At 33.7% G+C, this 23460-nt stretch overlaps 1 protein-coding gene across 2 annotated transcripts; it reads left to right on the top strand.

Annotated features, from left to right (window-relative positions):
- Window positions 1-7: 7 nt before the first annotated feature.
- On the top strand, window positions 8-23230 carry RCHY1 (ring finger and CHY zinc finger domain containing 1). Of its 2 annotated transcripts, XM_081303758.1 has the most exons (9): window positions 8-236; window positions 5101-5220; window positions 5971-6086; window positions 10626-10704; window positions 12777-12821; window positions 12930-12988; window positions 13078-13104; window positions 14024-14144; window positions 15786-23230. In XM_081303758.1, exons 1-9 carry the CDS (start codon window positions 147-149, stop codon window positions 15912-15914), a joined length of 786 nt encoding a protein of 261 aa, XP_081159884.1. In that variant the 5' UTR covers window positions 8-146; the 3' UTR covers window positions 15915-23230. The 2 variants fall into 2 exon arrangements, with proteins under 2 accessions (XP_081159884.1, XP_081159885.1); XM_081303759.1 differs by lacking the exons at window positions 8-236; window positions 5101-5220; window positions 5971-6086 and adding exons at window positions 8346-8402; window positions 8999-9050.
- The last annotated feature ends 230 nt before the right edge of the window (window positions 23231-23460 follow it).

Here is a 23460-nt window from a genome sequence, read left to right as displayed (position 1 = left end):
CCGGCTGCCCCTGGTCACGTGATCGGCCGCCATATCTATTCTGGTGTCAGCTGAGGCTGGGAGGGGGATCCGAGCGACGCTTCTTCTCTGGGCGTGGTTTTCCACCCGGGGGAAGGGTCTGCGGAGTGTGAGGGGAGGTGGAGGAGATGGCGGCAACTGCACAGGAAGATGGCGTTCGCAGCCAAGAGCGAGGGCAGCGGGGCTGCGAGCACTATGACAGAGGATGTCTCCTGAAGGTGACGACTTCAGTGGGCTTTTCTCCGACGAGCTTCCGCTGGGTCAGGCTGGGGACGCGATGGGCAAAGCGGTTAGGCTTAAGATTTGTTTGAGGTTGAGCTGTTTGTCAGGATACCAGCGCCTCCATCTGGAACTAGGTTCCACTAGTAGAGAACGTTTTTGTCAGGGCGACCATAAGCCCCACGGTTCTTTTCTGTTTTTGTACTTTGCAAACAAAGCCCTTCTTGTTTGGTAAGACCTTGGACTTACACGAAATTAGTTTACCAATGGGTTTGTGAGTCTTTTGCTGTTGGAAGTAGACCGAGGCAGCGTCAGGCCTGAACCAGGCTTGTCTCCAGAACCACCTTTCAAGTGTATGATGAAATGAGGATAAGCAAGTGGAGAATCGGAATACAATTTCAATTCCTGGAGTAAAAAAACTTTACAGCCTGCCAGCTTCATTTTAGAGTCAGTGCCTATGCCTAAACCTGTCAATGAGAAACAGTAGGTGTGAGATGGAAGACAAATCATGTGGTAACCATTAAATTGGAAATTCGGTATAGAAAGTGCCTAGAATGTATTGTTATTTTTGCTATTTACTTTGAGAAGACGTCTTAGTCAATCTAGAGCTTTTTAAATTGGCACCCATCCAACTAAAGTTTCATGATTTTTCTTGGAAGAAGCATTATAAAGATTTTATCAAGAAAGCCTGAGCTTTTGGGCTGGTAGTGTAGCTTATTACTAGAACATGTGCTTAGCATGCGGGAGGCCAACGAGGCCCTGGGCTCAGCTCCCAGCAACCTCATCCTCCAAAAGAAAGCAAGCTTGAGTCCTGCAGCCTTATCTCCAAGTCTTATCTCTGCCCCTTAATATTTCTGTGATGTTTGAGCTAGTTAGCATGTAAAATAGGGATCTTAGAAAAAGTAAGAGTACTACCTATTAAAGTGTGTGTGTAGTGTTTAGTAGGTGCATTCCTGGAGTGAGTAGTGTTAATTACCACCATCATGAATATCCACATCATTCTCACTTTACCAATCAACTCTGCTTATTACCGATCACAGTAATTAGAAGCAAGTGGCAATCTCAGGCTTGTGAGGACAGCCCATGTAGGCTATAGTTTGGTGATCATTGTTGCACTGCACTGATTGAAGCTTTTTCAAAGTTGGTCATTCATCAGATGTGTAAGGAAATTGAATGCTATCCTTCTGATTACATTTTTATTAAGATGTTCTAGTCTTCTTTCATACTTGATGTTTAAAACCTAATGTTTAATATCTTGCCCTGAACCTTTCCGAAGAAACAACATAACTGAATCTAAATTTTGTAGCACTAAAATTCTTGGCTCTGAGCAAGTGTCATGAACTTTGTTGTTTCTCCCCCTCCTCTTCCTTAAATATCAGAGGCCAAATGAAGAGTTTCAAGGAGGAAATGATCAACTCGATTAAGTGGAGCTGTTTGAGTAAGATAAGAACTGAGAATTAATGTTTGAATTTGGCAAAGAGGTCAGCACTGGTGATCTTGCCAAGAGAATTGTAATGGAGAGATCAGGATAAAGCCTGACTGGAGTGGGTACAAGAGAGAATGGAAGTGAAACTGAAAATAACACAGACCATTCTTCAAATTTTTCTATATTGAAGAAACCTGCGGGATCGGAGTTTTTTCCACTTCAGGATAGGAGATGTTACAGCATGTTGTATATTTAAAATAATTTAGTAGAGAACAATATAATCCAGGAGGAAGAGGGAAAACCATAAGGGTACTGTCTTTGAGTAGCCAAAGGGTGATGAGATCCTTTGCATAAGTGGAGAGGTTGACTTTAGATTGAAGAATGAACTGACTAAAGATTCTTTGTAAAGGAAGGGAAGGCTGAGGATGAAGTATATTAGTTGGTTGATAAGAGTTCTGGAAGGATGTTTTCCTTTGATTACTTCTGTTTAATAGTGAAGGAACAAGGGTTAAGAGGGAGGAAGAGGTTTTAGAGTTTTAAAGAGAGAGAAGATATGAAATGATCATCTAGATTCTAGATCTTTGACTCTAGAAGAATGAGGGGATTAACTAAGGAACTGGTAGTAAGATTCTACTTTTTGAGTGGTTTTGACTTAAAAGGGAGACCAGACAGTGTGGTGGTTGGTGGTTTTTCTCTAACCATGGTCAGCTGCTTCTGATTTAGGTTGAGTAGGAAAGAGTTGAATTTAACTCGGGTTGATTTGGCAGACATGTAGAGGAAGAGCGAGGAGAGAGCTAGGGAATACAAAAGGGGAGACTTGGAGTTACTTTGAAAGAGGAGGTAGTGGTTAGAGATTTTCATGCTTGAAATTGAATGTAAAGAAGATATAGTCCTTGTTCTGAAGCAGTGGTTTTCAGAGTGTAATGAATGGACCACCTTGAGACTGTGAGGACAAAACTACTTTCTAAGGAACACTAGAATATTGTTCATTTCAGTGTGTTGACATTTGCACTTATGGTGGAAAGGCAATGATTAAAATTGTTAGCACCTGTGCATCAATCAGACTGTGGTACTGAACTAATACTACACATTTTAAAAAATGCCCTTTTGACAAAAAGGAAGGTTTTTATCAAGTGCTTTGGTTGTCTTGAGGAAGAAGCTCTTGTGCAATTGGATTGTGAAGTGAGCTAGTTGCTTTTTTCTTGAAACAACTTTTTTTTTTTAAACTTGGAAAAAAACCAAAAACCTGATTTAGACTTTGGCATTTGGTACAGTCTCAAAAGAGTCAAGACTCAATACAAGAAAAACAATTGACAGTATTTGTTGCCAGTGATAAAATTTAAGCTTTTTGCAAAAACTAGAATTTTAGAAAACCCTTATTAGCTTTTGTGAGCTTGAAAGCTTCCCAATACCTAAAGTTTTTTAATGATTTTTTGTTGTTGTTGATGCAATATTGGGGATTGAACCTGGAGGCTCATACATCTTAGGCAAGCTCTGTACAACTGGGCCATATTGCCAGCATAAATGTAACTTTTTGATTGCACGTGAAATGTGAAATTTGGAAGATCTACATAACTAAGTGCACTGGTGTGTTCCAAATGACCAGTGCATGGGTAAAATATTAATTCCAAGTGCAAGATAGATAATGAATTTTAATGAAAAAAGAAGGAAAATTTTATTGGTATTATTTCAGATTCTGTGTTACTGCCAACCTTTAAGATTTATTAAGTTTTGGTGTAGTATAGAATATCCACAATTCTCTGAAAAGGCTATTAAAAAACTTTTCAACTTACATATTTGTGTGAGACCAGAATTTTTTCATTTGCTTCAACTACAGCTGATTGAATGCAGAAACAGATATGTGAATCCAGCTATTTAGGGGGAAAGAATAGTTATTTTTCATTATAGCCTGTTGTCTTACATGTAATGGACTTGTTACTTTTATTTTTTCAAAAATAATATTTCAGTCAGATGTGGTGGCTCATGCATGTGATCGCAGTGGCTTGGGAGGCTGAAACAGAAGGATCTTGAGTTCAAAGCCAGCCTCAGCAAAAGTGAGGCACTAAGCAACTCAGTAAGACCCTCTCTCTAAATAAAATGTAAAATAGGGCTGGGGATGTGTGGCTGAGTGGTTGAGTGCCCCTGAGTTCAATCCCTGGTACCAAAAAAATTTTTTTTAAAGCCTGTCGCTTGAATATATCAAAGACATAATCCTAACATGAAAAGTGTGTTAGGCTCCTTAATACTTTTTAAGAGGATAAAGGCATCCTGAGACCCTGTAGAACAATGTTCTGAGGTATAACTCTCTGTGAGGAGGGTTGGAGGACTAGGCCATTGAAAGTAAGGAAGGCAAAGAATTGAGAGTTCAGGCTATTGGAATGATTCTCTTTGCAAGGATGTAGATCACTAAGATTGAGGACAAGAACAGTGTTGGAAAAAAAGGAAGTATTAAAATCTTTAAAGAATGAATTATGTTGTGGTTATATCATGGCATAGAAAGTCTTCAGAGTGAGAGGATCTGCAAGATTATAGTATAGTACCGGGTTAGCTTGTACTGGTTAGCCAGCAAGATTACAGTATAGTTTTGATCTGGAAATTTGTCTCTCTCTCTCTCTCTTTTTTTTTTAAAAATATTTTTTAGTTGTCAACAGACCTTATTTTATTAATGTATATGTGGTGCTGAGAATCGAACCTAGTGCCTCACACATGGTATTGCAAGTGCAATACCACTGAGCCACAACTCCAGCCCCTGAAAATCTCTTGATATACTATTTAGGGTGAAATTAATGAAAAAACCCAACAATAATGTTTAAAGAATAAAAAAAGTTTATTTCTGCTTAGCAATTCCAAGATGAGTGGTCCCAATTAGTGATGAAGCTTTGTTGAATGTCACCATTCCATGTTTTAGGGCATATTATGTCTGTGTGATCCAGCTGTAGTATAGCTGGGTTTTCATGTGTCCAGGATGGAAAGAGTAGCTTTTTGTGGACAACTGGCAGTCTTTGCCACTCTTGAAAATAAGAGCTCTTTCATTTGTTGCATCTGCAGTATTAAGTAGATAGTTGATGATTAATGAATATTAGTGAAACAAAAGTATAATATTCTATGCGTAGGGGTTGAAGTATGTAAATGCATGTCCAAGATGGGTAGCCTGACTATTGTTTTTAGTAGATTGTCAATCTAGGTATTTCCATCCTTCTTAATTCTTGTGTTGTAAGATTATTTTTAACTTTATACAAACATACAGATATTGAAGGGAATCATTAAAATAATGATAAAAATAAAATAAAATAGTCCGAGAAACAATGAAACTAAGCAACTGATCCATTGATTGTACTCTTTGCCCTTGTTCCAGGAGGAGGAAGAAATTTTCTATTTTTCATAGTAAACATGTCTTCTCTTGCTTTTTTTGTCTCTTTCTCTCCCCTGGGTATTAGGCGCCTTGCTGTGACAAGCTTTATACTTGCCGGTTGTGTCATGATAACAATGAAGATCATCAGCTAGACCGCTTTAAAGTAAAGGAAGTGCAGTGTATAAACTGTGAAAAAATTCAACATGTAAGATTTTATGTCATATTTCTGTTTTTTTTAAAGATTTGAAAAATATTACTAAAATTGCAAATAATACTTTAGACATAACTCTTGGAGTAAACAATATGTTAGATATTTAAAAACTTAAAAGAAGCTAATCTTCAACAAATTCTAGATATTCAAATAGTAGTTCAAAATACTTTAGTAAATTTTTTTGTATTTTTTATTGTCCATTATAATTATACATACTGGTGGAATTCGTTGTTACATATTCGTTAATGCATATGGTATAACAATATATCATTCCTTGTTATTCCTTCCCCCACCCCCCAAGTGATCCCTTTCTTCTACTCTGCTGGTCTCCCTTTGTTTTTTTTTTTTTTTTTTTTTGTACAGTGTATGATAAAGAAACACATTGAAAAGTTAGCAATGATTTTCCAGGTGATCAGATCATCAGCAATTTGAATTTTCTCTATTTTTAAAATTTGTTCTAATTAGCTATACATGATAGCAGAATGTATGGAGCACAACTTTTCATTTCTCTGATTGTACACAATGTAGAGTCATACCACAAGTGCAGTCATACATGTACCTAGGGTAATGATTTTCATCTCATTCCACCATTGTTTCTGCCCCCATTCCCTTTGATTTTCATGAGATCCCCTGCCCCTACCTTTTTTTTTCCTTTTTCCTCTCTAGTTTTCACACATGAGAGAAAACATGACCCTTGACTTTCTGAAATTTACTCTAATTTTAAATTACTTATGTCTTTTTTAGGCCCAACAGACTTGTGAAGAGTGTAGCACATTGTTTGGAGAATATTATTGCAGTATTTGCCATCTGTTTGACAAAGATAAGAAGCAGTATCATTGTGAAAACTGTGGAATTTGTAGGTACTGTGTGTAAATATTATTTTCTAATACTTCTAATATACCTGGGCAATCGATGTTTTAGAATCAACATTACTATGATATCATTTACATCTGATAAAATTCATTTATTTGAAGTGTCCAGTGAGTTTTGATATCTTTTTCTGTTGATATCTCTGTATTTACCTATATCTATATATCTCTTACATTATTCTAAAAAGTTTTATCATGCCTCTTCTTGTAATAATCATTTAATTTTCCCATCAACTACTGTGTAGCTATATTAAATTTTAACTTTGGAATATTAAATATAGTTAACATTGGGACATAAAATGTGTTCTTTGTTCCCTAATTGCAGAATTTTTTTAATGAAAAAATTTTAACATTATTTGTTTCCTTCTAAATACTTTTGCATACATATCTGTCTTCAGCATTCGACCACTTATAAACCATATTAAGTAAATTTTGGGTAAAAACATAAAAGATAGGAAAATACTATCATGTCCTTTTAGCAAAATGAAATGGTATTATTGGTTCAAAATATTTGTGATTTGAATTTCTTCCTATTAAATTGTGATTTGAAGTCCTTCCTAATAAATGATGTGACTAGATGAGGATGCCATAATATATTCTTTTGTTCTTAGAAATACATGGTTCATTTCTTTTCTTTCTCTTTTTTTTTTTTTTTTTTTTTAGGGGGCGAGGGAGAGTGCTGGGGATTAAACCCAGAGCCTTGCACATGAAACACAAGTGCTCTCTCACTGAGTTGTATCTCTAGCCCCTCTCCTTTCCTGACTGAGACTGTTCATCTAGGATATCATCATCTGAAAACCATAATCTGATTTATTGATTAGAGCATCAGTTTTATCATCATTATTAGAGTCCTGAGCAATGGTTGCAACTGGGAATGATTTTTCCCTCAGAGGATATTTGGCAATGTTTGGAGACATTGTTTGGTTGTCACATCCAGGAATGCGGCGATACCATGGCATTTATTGAATAGAGGCCAAAGATGCTGCTAAAGATCATACAGTGTATGAGACAGTTCCCTACCACAACATTTTTCTGTTCTAGCCAGGCATGGTGGTACAGTCCTATAATCCCAGTGACTTGGGAGATGAGTCAGAAGGATTGAAAGTTTGAGGCCAACCTCGCGCCCCCCAAACAAAAAAATTATCAGGCCCAAAATATTAGCGGTGGAGAGAAACTCCAGATTAGAATGTTGCTATTTGCCTCTTTGCATTTATTTTCTGTGTCTGAAATTTCTTCTGTTGGTTTTTTTCTACTTGCCATTAAGGGTGAAAAAGGAAAAATTCTGATATTTCAACTGTGTCCAGACTCTTAATACCTTCTTGATAGTGATACAGCACAGCATTAAAAAACAAAAAACAAAAACAAAAACAAAAAACAAACTGATCTTGCAGGAGTGATTAATTTAATAGTATATCATTCTTTTGGATGTTCCAACCATACTTCCCATTTTAGTCTTTTGGTTGGGATAGTGGGAAAAATTGATAAGTAGTGTGAAAAAATTTCTTGGATACTGAAATATCAGAATGTTTCAAGGTATAGGAAAAATAAGATCATTAAGATCATGTAAATCAAATTTATAAAAGGGTTCAGCAACCTATATGGTAGTTATAAAATGGAATGAATTTAGCTTATTCAAGAAAGTACATTTTCTCCTTGTTCTTCAGAAGATCTCAATAATGTCATAAATTATTAATCTTTAAAATAGAATTGATTATAAAAACAACTGACCCAGAGTACAGAATGGATGTTGTATAGTTGATGAGATTGGGTATATTTGGGGTGGTATGACAACAAATTGGATGTTGTATGATAAAAGCTTTTGCAATTATAAAGATTTGATAAAGGCTGAATTTAATTTAGATCCTTTCTCAAAGACTTTTTAGGGTTTTAATAGTTGGTTATAAAGTCCTTTTTACATTCACTGGAACATAATTAGTAATGTCTAGTTAAAGTGTAGAGTACCTAAGAAATTTTCAAATAAAAATGTTTCATATTTTATACTACTATAAAATTGTGACTCAAGTTTTAGAGTCACTTCAAGTGGGTATTTCAGGTGGTATTATATCTGTTGTCATCGTTCAAAATCTTTGAAATGTCTATTCTGCAGTTGTTTTTGTTGAGTGCTGATAGCACAATGAAAATTCACCAAGAGCTGTAGAATTCTTGTTTTGATTTTTTAAAAATTTGCTAAAAGATACTCTGAGCAAAATTGAATAAGATTGACTGATAAATACTATCTTTTTCCAGAAGTGACGAGACCATCAAAATATTACTATTGTTTTTTAAATGAAAACGATTAAAAGACAAGTAAAAGATACTTGTGCAATTGCAGCATTGTTGGAAACCCTCTCATAACTTAAAAAATAATCTTATTAGTGTGTGAATTCTTACGTTTTTATTTAAAGATGATACACATTTATGCTTATAAATAACTGACATTTTAAATCAGAGGAAAGAGTATTAGGATAATTGATTATCTGTGCCATTGCTAATTGCCTGTTCTTTGGGAGTGGGCAAATGCAATTGAAGTGAATTTTCTGAAAAAGTTTAACAAAAAGATTTCAATAAAACTTTGTTGAAAGAATCCCCTTAACATTTCCTTGTTTCCCCCACCCACCAAATTTGTTGACCTACTAACAAAGGTTCTTTTGCTAATTCACGTTAAATATTGTGCCTGCACTGTGTTGTGAAAGGGCTGAACTGGGCTTTGAATGAGCTGGCCCAGAAGAGCTTGCAAATGCCGAACAGAAAGCAGTTTGTGCTAGCAGCTTCAACCTGCATGAATTCATTGTGTTCTCAAGGAGAACACTCTGCTTTGTTTGTGGTTGAAATATCATTCAGCAAAACTCTTCACCGCTCTGGGAAACAAAAAATTGACTCTTAAAACTCTGTATTTTCATTAGATTGTAGTTTTAGCATCTTGTGAAAGAAACATACAGTAGTGGCTTAAGCAAGGTAGGTGTTTATTTCTCATGGAAAAGTCTAAATTATGTAGTTAACAGGAGCCCAGTATTTTTTTTTTACATGTTCTTGTTCATGTGTCCCTAGGACATTTTCTTGCCTGTATAGTCTAATGGTTTATATTCTGACCAGTGGAAGGTGGGTAGGTGAAGGGAAGACAAACCTTTTCTTCTTAAGGGTACCACACAAAATTTTTTTTTTCTCTTCTGTTTGCAACCTCCAAAAAGGTTAGAAAATAGCCTTTATTTAAGATGACTCCAAAAAGCTCAGTGCCTAGCTAAATGTTCTATTATCATGAAAGAGCAGAGAATAGAAATGTAGGAACAACTAGCAATGTCATCTGGATCATATGTAACAAATCTCAAATGGACTGAGGAAAAATAAATGAATGAAAATCTGTAGGTATTAGTAGACAAAGGAGGATGTGTTTATAATTTGTAGTTTACAGAAGTTTTTCCTAAATAATAGGCAGAAAGCATAAGATGTAAAAGGGAAACATTTGATGCCATTTTTAGTACGTGGGAATTAAAAATGACTATAGTTGGTCATGGTGACACACACACCTGTAGTCCCAAGTAGCTGGAAGGCTAAGGCAATTGAAGTGAGTTTTCTGAAAAAGGCAGGAGGATCAAGAATTTGAGGCCAGCTTGGGCAACATAGTGAGACCCTGTCTGGGGTTTGGTGGGAGAAACGGCTGTATGACAAAGAGATGAGACCAGAAAAGTAAACATAACAAATGCAAATGAAAAAGATTAATATCTGGGCTATATAAAGACCTTCTTTGAATTTGGTAAAAGACAAATACTCCAGTAAAATAAAAAAATAGGCAGAGTATCAACAGATAATCTACAGAAAAAATCCAATGGTTCATAAACATTAAAGTGTATTCTTTCTCATAATTTGAGAAACACAAATTAAAATTGCATATTTTATAAAGGCTGTTGTATATGTAACTAGTTCTGGTGAGTTTATGGGATCCAAGGATACTATCATGCACAGTTGGTGAAATATAAATTAGTACTGCCTTTTTGGAGCAGTTTGCATCACAATTAATGATCTAATATCCTCTGAATCAATAGTTTCATTTTTAGGAATCTTGCAAAAAATAATCAAAATGTAGGCTAAGTGTTATCTAGATGAGAGTGTTTATGGTATCACTGTAGCAAAAGATTGTAAATTATATGAATAAGAGAACATTCTTAAAATTTAGCATATATCCATACCATGTTAATACTTTGTAGCTATTAAGAATGAAGTAGTTTTATACAGATAACAATTTATCCTGAGGATTATTTTACTAAGTAAAAAAGTTGTAGAACAGCATATATGGAAAGAATCTACTTATGTAAGGAGTGTAATGCAAATTGTGTGTATCTTTCACACTTCTTTTTCTCCCTATAAGTTCATTTTATAGGGAAAAGAGAAAGCCTTGAAGGGTAGATACCATTCTGTTTACAGTGCTAAATTTTGGAGAGGGATATTGGCGAGATGGGGGTTTACCCTGTATTCCTCAGGTTGTCACTGTAGTGAAAAATAATCTAATCTTTTGGCTTTCATATGTTTTGTTAGGATTGGTCCAAAGGAAGATTTTTTCCACTGTTTGAAATGTAACTTATGCCTAGCTATGAATCTTCAAGGAAAACATAAGGTATATAATTCAGTTTGCATAATTTTTAAAATATTGCAATGTTTTTAAAAACCAGCTTAAATTCTAATATATTTTGGAAGTATGATAATTTTCAGATATTAGCAAGTACAACTCTATATGTTATGTTTTAAAAAAGCAGTATTAAGTAGGTATTCTAAAATACACACCTGAACATATGATGTTGTACAATTTCTTTTCTGTAGTGTAAGAATGCTGAGGCCAGTTATTAGCATAATGTTGATAAATTCTAAGTTGGTTTATAGATTCTGATCATTGGTGCTGCTTTTGTGATTTACAGGAAAAATACTGAGCAGTGTAACTTATTCACTGAACATTCTATGAAAATTTAGAAAGTTTTTTATATTTCCATAATTAAGACAAATATTTTAAATCTGGATACAGGTATTTTATTATAATCCCAGGCTCTCCCTTAGTATTTAAAAACTATCTAATAAAAGTTTGAATTTATAGTACTGATTCTACCTACTATATGAATTTGGAGAATGGGGAATTGGTGTGGAGTGAAGTATAAATGATATTTTACAGGTATAGGAAATTTCAGATAAGGGAGAACAGTGAGTATCAACATTGTGTGTGTGTGTTAGAGATTGGAAAGAAAGTATTTGAAGTAATTCGCTTAGCACTCAACTAGGTTCAGTAGAAGACAAGGAAAAGAGGTTCTTGTAGAAATAAAATCTTAGATAGTACCTGGCCTAAATAATAAAGATGAGTAATGAACATGTAGGAGATGGTAACAGGAAATTGGGGGAAAAGAACTGGGGCTTTTAAAGAAGAATTCCAAGATTTTCAGTCCTGGTTTAAGGTACTTGATTAGTAGATAGTGAATTTGTTAAAGATTGAACTTGGCTTTATAAACTTAATTTTAGGGTGAGAGCTAGATAACGTAGTGGAGAGAATTTGAAGTTGATAGCCTCTTATAGATTGTGTTCTTGTGGTGCTGTTCTATGCTCCAAAGCATGTGTAGAGTTTGTGTAAGTGCACACAACCAATTCATTGCACGCTTACAGCATCTTTTACATTTCATCAACTCAAAGCTGTCAGATACATTTTAATTGCAGAGATCTTAAAATGTCTGTGAAGTACACTTTAGAACAAAATGAAATATCTATTAGTTTTATTTTATATATAAGGAACATAAGACTAAAAAAGTGGTGGCTTGTCCAAAATTTTAGGGGCTCATAAATGTTAGAGCAAAGATTACAATCTCCTGATTTAAAATTTATTATTTTGAGGACTTTACTCTGCATTATACTCCATTGTCTTTAAAAAGCTATACATATTTTTATGATTTTTTTGTTCTTTTTTTTTTTTTGTAAGTTATCTTGTATTGCCTGTATGTTAGTAAGTTCTTTTCAGGTGCTTCCATTAAAAGCAAGGGATGGTGTGATGCTTTCCCTTCTCTTTCTTCATGTAGTCAGACATTAAGCCTTACCAAACTAAGAACTCAAGCTCTGAAGTCTTCTGGGACTCAAATTTAATTCTGCCTCCTAAGTGTGCAACTTTGTCAGTTACTTAGCTTCTCTAGGCCTTTCTAATCTATAAAATGAAGTTATAATTTTACCTGTATCATCTAGGGTTGAGAGTTAGTTGAGTTTATGCGGTACTTTACTTAACAAATAGCATATAGTAAATCTCAGTATGAGCTATTATTTTTACTATTAATATTCTTATTTATTGGCTTAGCATACCAATTTTGGGCAGTTACTTTGTAGTAAAACACATATAAAATAGAGAGCTTCCAAACATCATTATCTTTGGAGCTTGAGTGTAAGTATCTTGATTCTCTGATTCAGTTTCCTTATCTTTTTAATGAAGGTACTCTGAATAGTGCAGATTTATTGAACATTTTCCTTGTTTTAGGTATTGTGTCTGCCCTGACATAGTTGTGAAAATCAAGGAATTATTAATTTTATCTGACATACAAGAAATGTGTATTAGGGTTACCTATTGTTTTTAGTAAGTTGATTCTATCATTTTTATTATTACTACTACTATTATATCTGGCATTTTTATCTATTTAAGCTTTTGTTAATGTTTCTCTTTTAAAACAGTGTATTGAAAATGTTTCCCGGCAGAATTGTCCAATATGTTTGGAGGTAAGCTTAAAATATTTTTCACTTTGGAAATCTTTCTTCTTGAATTTAGAATACTTTGATGTTCATATTGTCATCAAACAAGCACTAACATTTTTTTTTTCTTTATAGGACATTCACACATCCCGTGTTGTTGCTCATGTCTTGCCATGCGGACATCTTTTACATAGGTAAAATAACTTTCTTTTCCCTCAAAGATGTTTGAAAATAGTGAAGAGAGTTTTTGTTTTTACTGAAACAATATTACTTTTTCTTTCAGAACATGCTATGAAGAAATGCTGAAAGAGTGAGTATTTGAGATTTTAAGTAATTGTGAGATTTTTTTTGTGTGTGTGCTTTTGGGGATAGGGAGGTAGGCAGACATGACTGCTATTCACACTGTATTAGGCATGGCATATACTTAAATTGACATGAGTAAGTAGGTGAATAGTGTTAAACCAGGTAAGGCATCTTGGAAGATATAGAGCTATACATTTGTCCCCATGTCTCTATCGTCTCTATTATGCTTTATCTTCTTCCACAACTTGAGATAAATATCTCTTGTTATGTAGGTATACTTATCAGGAAACACAGTCTGTTCATGGTGCTTGAAAGACACTGAGGAATGTTGCTGAAATTTTTGTTTGGTTATTGTATTGGTCCAGTAATAAACTGCAAAGAAAATTGGCAAAGAAATTATCTAAAACTGGAACTAAAATGATATGAGAAGTAGTTAGGAAAAAAGAGACTGTATAATGTATTTTGTTCTATGAATTGATGATCCGAAATTGTTATTTAATAGCCAAACAGAAGGAAACATTTTTTCAAATTTTTAGAAAGGAAATAATATGATCTTTTAGGGAATACAGTTTCTTCCTTGCATGACTGTATTAAGAACCTGAGGTTGCTTAACTAAGGAATAGCTTGACTGATATTTTTAAGTATATGAAATATATTTTACGAAGACTGTGAACTAATTTCTCTCCATTTTAGCAAACTGAGGAAAAAGACTTAGGGTTTAAAAATACTGTAAGATACTGGATTTAATTTAAAGCTTTTATAACGTAAGGGTTCCTACAGAGATTTTTCTTGAAATAGAATAAATTTTATAGAATAATGCCTTATCTTGGATGGCTTATGTGCCAGTTAGCTTGCATCTTCTTATATGCTCAAGTTGAAATACCCTTCATTAAATATTCAGAAAATAACTTTTCTGTCTCTTCCAGAGGCTACAGATGTCCATTATGTATGCACTCTGCTTTAGATATGACTCGGTACTGGAGACAGCTGGATGATGAGGTAGCACAGACTCCTATGCCATCAGAATATCAGAACATGACTGTGGATGTGAGTAGAATCAGTTCTTAAAACTTTTCAGGTTTCTTATTGATACTCTTAAAAATTTTTATCCTTTTACTTAGATTTGTCTGGAAAATACTACTTTGATATAAATTGCAATGTGATGATTAATGGGAAGGACAAAATGATTTTTAAATTTTAGTTGTGTTGAGCTCAAACCCAAGAAAAAAGTCCTAAGAATACCTTTGTGTGGTTTTTCCCAACACTAGATGGCAGGCAAAAACTTTATTCTGAATTATTTGCACATTACCTGCCAGTCAATAATGAAACTGGATAGAGGTGGATCACTGATGTTTTATTTTTATTTTCATTTTTATTTGTATTTATTTCAAATGTTTATTGAAGGAGAACATGTTCTCTGATTTTTGAAGTTTAAATTTTGTTTTTTGATGTTTATTACCCTTTTTATTCTATCTTAGTCTTCTTTTATTTGGTCTTAACTAATTAGCTTATAACCTAAAGTATAAGAAGTATTTCTATGCCTTTTGCTTTACAGAAAATGACCATCTTTATTCAACTAATTGAGATGTGCAGCTCTACTATTCTGTTCTTAGCATAGTGTTGAGTTATAGATCAGAATGAGAAAGCTAAATTGCTTTCTGATGCTTTAATAATTTTGGCACATATAAAATACTTCCTCACACAAGAATAAAACCAATTTTTAAAAATTTTATTCACTCTGAAAAGTTTTTAATTCATGTGGGAAATTGAATTGTTAAGGCAGTGAAAGATGATCATTTTTAGACTAGTGAGAATCATGTGATGTTTTACTAGAGACTGAAGTGTGCTATTTCATGTAGACTTTTTTTAAAATAATAGCTTTGTTAGGTTATAATTCATGTACACACCTCATTCCTTTGTTAGTATATTCATGGAATTGTACAAAGATCACCATAATTTTAGATCATTGTACAAAGATCACCATAAATTTAGGGTAATAATTTTTATTACCCCCCAAAGAAATCCTGTTTCCAGTAGTAGTCACTAGGCTCCTCAGGCCTAGACAACCACTAATCTTTCCACATTTAGACAGTATTTTTAAAAGAATAGTTTTCCAAATTATAATTTAAAGCAAATTTGGAAATTTTCTGCTTATGATGGTATGACTGAAATGAATGCTTTTAATGCGTAGTGGTGATATTGATCTGTTTTTAGATTAATGCCTAATTTTTCATGAGCTCACTTAGCACCAAAAGAGATGAATTTTATTAAAGGGCGTTTTATTGTCATTTTGGAGATGAGATGAGAGTCTCCTGTCTCTACTCAATTTTAGAAATCACTCCTTTTAAAATTTTTTTATTTTTATTTTTTTATTTTGAGACAGGGTCTTGATAGGTTGCTGAGATTGGCCTAAAACTTGTGATCTTTCTGCCTCATCCTCCAGTGCAGCTGGGATTACAGGCCTGTGCCACTAATACCAGCACTGTATTTTCATTTTCTAAGTTTGAAGTTTTTAATACTTTTTTAGAGTTTTCAGTGAAAAAAGAGATTTCTACTTGTGGAAATGTTTAAGTATGTGTATCTTTGAATCTTTAATAGGCTTGTCAAGAGATTGTTATAAGCAGACAAGGCCACTTATATCAATAACATTTAAAGTACTTACCTTGAATTCATCTCTTCACTTTTCAGATTCTGTGCAATGACTGCAATGGACGATCTACAGTCCAGTTCCATATTTTAGGCATGAAATGTAAGATCTGTGAATCCTACAATACTGCTCAAGCTGGAGGACGTAGAATTTCACTAGATCAGCAATAAGCAGCCTATACTTCACTGGAAAACTCAGCTTTTGTGATACAGAAAAAGCTCAATGGCTGATGTTATACTGTGTCATAATCTGTGCATTGGAGTTGATGTGTTTTGTACTAGTGTCACAGCATAAAATCATATTACAAGTACTTATGGATTCAGGGTCTCTTTATAGAATTATCATAGCTCTTTATTGGATGAAAGCCTCTGTGCTTGTGTTTTGATTGGAAATCCTTTAGTGTCAGTTGTTTGGAAGCCAATGATGTTTGCCATTGATATACATATTCATAGAAGTATGTTATATTTTCATGGAACTAAGTGACACTGTGTGCACAGAATTGATAGAACTGCACTTAATTCTCAGTAGTGTTCTTGACTTGAAGGGCTGTGCTATAATGAGAATAAGTTCTACCTAATTGTTTAAACCTAATTATGCTTTCAATTTTTCTAAGACAGTCCTTAGAATCCTCTAAGTGAATTTTGATGTAATAAATGCTAATAAAATTATATCAAAAGATTTTTATAGAAGTTTTTTTCTCAAGATTGTGTATTTTTGACTCATAACGACAATGTTTCATAAGCTAAAATAAATCCTCCTTTCTTTTATTCTTTTATGAGAGCAGTTAGAAAAATGTTATGTAAAATACTGTGACTTTCTCAAAGCCTTGCTTAAATAGCAATATTGAAAATAATTTATGTAGGTGGCCCAAAATTATTTTTCAAAGAATTAGTCATCCTTCAGGTATTTATTGGATAACTGTTGTGTACCAGAAATGGTTCTAAATGTTGCAGACAGCAGTGAACAGTAAAGACAGAAGTCCCTGCCCTGATGGCGGTACATTCTAGTGTTGCACATATTTGATTAGCACATCCTTGTTTGTCCTTGTTGTAAATGAATAGTTTATTTCTTTCCTAAAGGCTTGTATTGGTTATGCCTGGCAAGATCTGTTTTTGTAATACTTTTGGGGGGCTTGTGTAATGGAATTAAATATACTTCTTAATTCAAGAACAAAGTTAACATTCTTGATAATCTAGTCAACTTTTGCAGTAGTGTCAGTATTCAGTAGTAGCATTAGGAAGTAAAATGTATGTTCACTGATGAGTACTTAATAAACACCAGTTGAATCTTCTATGTTTAAGAAGATAGTCTAATAACTAGAAATCCTAACAGTTTGGGTACATTTATCTTTTCTTTGGTTGAAATCTCTTTACCTGGATAAAGGTAGCAATATTGGGGTTCAGATTTTTATGTTATCCATTATTTTAGCCAGCTTTCTATTGCTGTGATAAAATACATGAGATAATAAACTTATTAGGAGAAAAGGTTTATTTCAGCTCACAGTTCCAGAGATCAGTCCAAGGTCACTTAGCTCAATTATTTTGGGGCTTATGGTAATGCAGAACATTATAGTTGGGAGATGAAAAAGCCAGTGTTCTTATACCTCCTTCAGGTTCATGCCCCCATATACCTAACTTCCTCCAAGTAGGCCCCACCTTTTAAAGGTTTCACCATCTCTAAGTAGCACTACAGGGTAGGGAGCAACCCTTTTTAACAGACTTTTGTTGTTTCATATCTAAACTATTGCACCAATCTTTATATCTTCTGTGTTATACTCTTTGTGTTTTCTCCCTTTATGTGTTTCCTTGGCCTGAATAGGGTAGCAGTGCTGTCTTGATTTGGAGAAGGTGTATGATGTTGCCAGGTATTACTTACTGGCCAGTGTACAGAGAAGGAGAGACTAGTTTTCCAGATGTAATGCTTTTTGTTTCTGTTACCTCATCCTGCTAAACTATTTTTAGAATTTAACATACTTGAGTAAATAAGTTACTGAGTGTGCGAATTGAGAATCAGATCCAGGTCTGTGACTTCAAACTCACTATACCACATTGTCTTTGACCCTAACTTCCATTGTGCTAAAATACCCCTGATAGCTAATCATCTGTTTTTGAAGAACTCATGATTTATTTGATTGACCTATTTTTCAGTGACTATAGTTTTTAGAAATGTCTTATTTCAAAATCTGATTTTATCTGCAATTCAGGATCCAAATTTGTGTAAGATAATACAAAATAATATGCAATCACTTATTAATTCTATCCAATCATATACTTGGAACAGTTTTCAATTGCCCTCAGAGTGCCCAGGCTTTGGTACTCAGGGTTCCTTCAAGGATATGTCCATGATATGTCAACCCAGCGCTTAAAATGCTTCAATTCTTATTCACAATCAGAATAAAAGCAGTCTCTTAGCATATGATAATATATAATAATATGCAATCTAATACTTAATTTTCTTTTACTTTTTTAATTTTAAAAATATTTTTGCTGTAGGAAAGAAGCAAAGGTAAAACACTCAGGAATAAATACTTTTAGTATTTTAACAGAAACTTCTGTCTTTTATTGTACATGAAGACTTTAAAAACTTACAGGAATGTTAAACACTTAGCTTGATCTTTAGTAGAATAATAGTTTGTGAAATAAGGTTTAGTAGAATTGTGTGTCCCTAAAATAAGTCAGGTTGCCCTGCCACAAAATTTGTTATCTATTGTTTACTTATTTTAAGAATCAGTAGCTCAGTGTTTATGAGTTTCTTGGTGCATAGCTAATTATCAACTTCTTTTGTCATTAAAGAAATATGTATCAAGATATTAATTTTTAATCTTTTAGTTTCTGGTTACTTCTTAACCAATACATGGAGCTTTGTATGATATTCTTTAAATTTTGGTCATGAATTAAAATTAGGAACTAAGGAACCAATTTATAAGTACCTGACACTTAATAGGGGTCCAGTAGGTGAATAGACTGATTTGAAATGAATTAGTTTGATATGATAGATGCTCAGAACTATGACACTTTGTTTTTTGTTTTTAAAATTTTAATATGTCAAATAATTATATATTATGTACTTTTGGGGTACAGTGTGATATTTTTGCTTATTTTCCTGTGCTTAGTTATTGTCTGGCTTTGTTATCAGGATAGTGATGACCGTATAAAATGAGTTTGAAAATATTCCTTCTGATTTACATTGTGAAAAGATTAAATCTGGATAGTTAATAAGTCTGCCTCTCATACCATTTTTATGTGATGAACACTTACAATATACTCAGTAATTTTGAACAATGCAGTACATTATTTATTGTAATTACCATTCTCTGCAATAGCATCATTAAAGCTTATTCTTGTCTAACTGAAATTTTAAACCTTGTGATCAGCATCTCTTCTTTATCTGGCCATCCCTCTCCCTCAGCCTCTGGTTACCACCATTCTACTCTACTACTTTGAGTTCGGTTTTATTCTGGATTGCTTAGTATAGTGCCCTCTAGGATCATCTATGTAAACACAAATAATAGAATTTTCTTTTTTTTTTTAATAGGTGAATATATTCTATTGTTTGTGTGTACATGTTTTTTCTTTATCCATTCATCCAATGATGGATACTTTGATTTCATATCTATTGTGAATAATGCTGCGGTGAACATAGAAGTGCGGATGTCATTCTTCAACGTTCTGATTACAAATCTTTTAGATACATACTTAGAAGTGAGATTGTGGGTCACATGGAAATTCTGTTTTTTGTTTTCTGAGGAACCTTCAAACTGTTTCCCATATGGCTTTATTAATTAACATTCCCACCAAGTGTGCAAAGGATCCCTTTTCTCCACATCCTGGTCAACACTTATTTTTCACCTTTTTTGTAATAGCCGTTCTAACAAGTGTGAGGAGATGTCTCTTGTGGTTTTCATTTGCATTTCCCTGATGCTTATTGAACATGATAATTTTTTCAAATGTTTACCGGCCATCTGTATATCTTCTTAGTAATGTATGTTTAGGTCTTTTTCCATTTTAAAATTGGCTTCTTTATTTTCTTGCTATTGAGTTCCTTATCTATTTTGAATATTAGCACCTTATGAGGTTCAGTGGTTTGCAATTTCTTCCAATTTGTGGATTGTTTCATCTTCTATCAGTTGTTTGTTTTGCAGAAGCTTTTTAATTTGATGGAATTCCATATATTTTTGCTTTGGTTGCTTGTGCTTTTAAGAGTCTATCAAATAAATCTTTGCTCAGATAAATATGTAACGTTTTACTCTGTTTCCTTCTAGAAGTTTTGTAGTTTTAAATCGTATGTTTATGTTTTTAATCCATTTTGAGTTGATTTTTGAATGTGGTGTGACATAAGGTTCCAGTTTCATTCTGTATATGGATATCCAGTTTTTCCAGCACCACCTCTTGAATATACTGTCCCTTCCCCCAGAGTGTATTTGTTTTGTTGAAAATAAATTGATGTTAGGTGTGTGGGTTTATTTCGGGGCTCACTGTCCTGTTCCATTTTTAATATGTGTGTGTGTGTGTGTGTGTGTTTTGTCAGTACCATATTATTTGGATTCCTTTAGCCTTGTAATAGATTTTGAAATCAGTCAGTATGGTGCTTCAGCTTTGTTGTTTTCCCTCAAGATTGCTTTGGCTATTGGAAGTAGTCTTTTGGTTTCATATGAATTTTAAGTTATTTTTAAAATTTCTGTAAAAAATGACATTGGGATTGCTATAGGGATTGTGTTGAGTCTGTCGATCCCTTTGAGTGTTTATGAATTTTTTTTTTTAGTTGTAGTTGGACACAATACCTTTATTTTATTTATTTATTTTTATGTGGTGCTGAGGATCAAATTCAGCACCTCGCACATGTTACGTGAGCACTCTACCCCTGAGCCACAACCCCAGGCCCTAGTTATGGACATTTTAACAGTATTCTTCTAATCCATGAACACAGTATACCTTACATTTATTTGTATTGTCTACTATTTCTTTCATCAGTGTTTTATAGTGTTTAGTATACAGACCTTTCACCTTCTTGGTAACAGTGCTAAGTATGTATGTATGTACTTAATATTTATGTGATTATGAATGGACTTGATTTTTATTTTTTTTCTTCATTTATCAGTTCTGATATTTTTCAGATGAAATCTTTAAATAAGAGTTTTCTGTTATAAGATCATGTCATCTGCAAACATTTCTTTATATTTAAATACCTCTGGATTTTCTTTTTCTTTTCTAATTGGTCTGGCTAGAATTTTCTATACTGTTAAAAAAAAAAAACAGTGGGTGAGACTGGGCATCATTGTCTTGTTGTTGATATTCAAGGAGAAACCTCAGCTTTTCACTGTTAAATATGATGCTAACTGTGGGCTATTTATATATGGCTTTTTTTGTTTTGGGTTCATTATTTCTAGCCTAAGTTATTAACAATTTTTCACTTTTCTTTTTATCATGAGAGGAGTTTGAATTTTGTTTAATGCTTTTTCTGAATCTATTGAGATGATCATTTGTTTTTTTGTCTTTCATTCTGTTAGGTGTATTATATTTATTCATTTTCATGTGTTGAACTATCCTGCACTACAAGACAAATTCCCTGTGTTCATATTGAATATCCTTTTAATGTGCTATTAAATTTGGTTTGCTATTATTTTTTGAAGATTTTTTTGCATCTGCATTCATCAGTGATATTGGTCTATGATTTTCCTTTCTTATAGTGTCTTCATCTGGCTTTGTTATCAGGATGATGATGACCTTATAAAATGAGTTTGAAAATATTTCTTCTGATTTTTTTTTTATAAGAGTTTGTGAAGGATTAATATTAGTTCTTTAAATGTTTGGCAGGATTCTGCTGTGAAGTCACCTGGTCCTGGGCTTTGTGGTAGGGGTTAAATTATTGACTCAATTCCTTACTTGTTGTTGGTCTGTTTAAATTTTCTATTTCTTCTTTTTTTATATATTTTTTTATTGGTTGTTCAAAACATTACAAAGCTCATGATATATCATCTTTCATACATTTGACTCAATTGGGTTATGAACTCCCATTTTACCCCAAATACAAATTGCAGAATCACATCGGTTACACACTCACATTTTTACATAATGGCATATTAGTGACTGTTGTATTTCTTCTTGATTCAGTCTTTGCAGGTTGAATGTTCCTAGTAATTGATCTATTTCTTTTAGGTTTTCTAATTTGGAGGTATGTGCTTATTCATACTGGACTCATTCTTTGTAGTTTTGTAATACCTGTTGTTTTGTCTCCTCTTTTCTTGATTTATAATTTGTTCTTTTTTTTTTTAAGCTGGCCAAAGGATTGTTCATTTTGCTTATCTTTAAAAGAACTTTATGCCACTTTAATCATCTCCTTTTAAGTTCTTTTTATTTTTGCTATTTCATCATATTTACCTGAGTTTATTTCTTACTAAGCAAGCTTGTTTCTTACTGTCATTTGACAGTGGGTTTTCCCCCTTGTGTTTGTCCAGTTAACCCACTGGTGAGACTGCTTTTTGCCCTTATTTGTCCTTATACATCCATTTTTATTTTCATAGCAGTCTCACACCTACATGGGCTTACATCTGGTTTTACTTTATTTCGCCTTAATGTCCATCCTGCTGTATTACTTTTCCTGTGCTTAGGCTTTATTATGATTATGGTCAGCATAGTATATAGATTCCCTACTGTTTTATTAAGCCCAGAGTCTTTGTTTTGAAATTTTTATAGTGTAGTTCCAATTTTATCTTTTTTAGTTTTATTTTTTGTTATTCCTTTACATATATTAAACTCGCCTCCTTTTTAATTTGCTTCTTGCCTTTGCTTGTACAGTTCCCTTATGGAGCAACCATTTTTTTTTAAGTTGTTGATGGATCTTTATTATATTCATTTATTTATATGTGGTGCTGAGAATTTAACCCAGTGCTTCACACGTGCTAGGCAAGCGCTCTACCACTGAGCCACAACCTGAGCCCTGGAGCAACCATTCTTAAAAAATATAGTCAAAAGCTGGCCTAGTTTCATCTATGTATAAAAAGAAAAGGCTGGCCTAGTCTTCATGGTCCACCTCAATGTTTACCTTCTCCATAAATGTCATTTAATACTCAGATTCTTTTGTAACTTCACTCTCTTTTAAACTCTGTAGCACTTTTTTCTAATCTTAAAGGACTTAAACATTTTCTTTATTATGATTCAATTTTTGCTTTTCTCGTTTAAACAATGTATATAAAACTCACCATAGATAAAAGCTGGGTTAGCGGGTGGAGCTACAACTCTGAAGGAGCTATAGCTACTGGTAGTGACTTGTAGAAGATAAACACAGGAAAGGCTGGTGGGCGTGGTGTGGTGGTGCATGCCTGTAATTCCAGCAGCTCCGGAGGCTGAGATGGGAGGATCGCGAGTTCAAAGCCAGCCTCAGCAATGGCAAGGCACTAAGCAACTCAGTGAGACCCTGTCTCTAATAAAATACAAAATTGGGCTCAGTGGTTGAGTGCCCCCGAGTTCAATCCCTGGTACCCCCCCCCCCAAAAAAAAATATATATATATAAACACAGGAGATAATGGTGAGGAAAGCTAAGGGGTGGTAAAGGAAGTATGCTGTGGAGGACCCTAACCTAAGGTGGGGGAGGTAAGAGGAAGAACCTATTTTCTCACACAATGATGGAGCCTTTCACCTTTTTTTAGCATCTAGCTTTATAGAGATACTCATAAGAATCTGTTTAATTTCTAGTGAGATGTAAAAATAGTTTGTTCC

This window comes from Spermophilus citellus (assembly GCF_964194105.1).
Source record: "Spermophilus citellus genome assembly, chromosome: 8".
Taxonomy (NCBI): domain Eukaryota; kingdom Metazoa; phylum Chordata; class Mammalia; order Rodentia; family Sciuridae; genus Spermophilus; species Spermophilus citellus.
The sequence above is the reverse complement of the archived record's forward strand: the minus strand, read 5'-3'. Positions and strand labels throughout refer to the sequence as shown.

What these genes read in the sequence shown, in the direction of transcription:
- RCHY1 (XM_081303758.1), top strand. Translation starts at nt 147, where the DNA reads ATGGCGGCAACTGCACAGGAAGATGGCGTTCGCAGCCAAGAGCGAGGG. An exon ending in ACTGTGAAAAAATTCAACAT is followed by an intron (nt 5,221 to 5,970) that starts GTAAGATTTTAT and finishes TGTCTTTTTTAG; the next exon opens with GCCCAACAGACTTGTGAAGA. An exon ending in ATCTTCAAGGAAAACATAAG is followed by an intron (nt 10,705 to 12,776) that starts GTATATAATTCA and finishes CTTTTAAAACAG; the next exon opens with TGTATTGAAAATGTTTCCCG.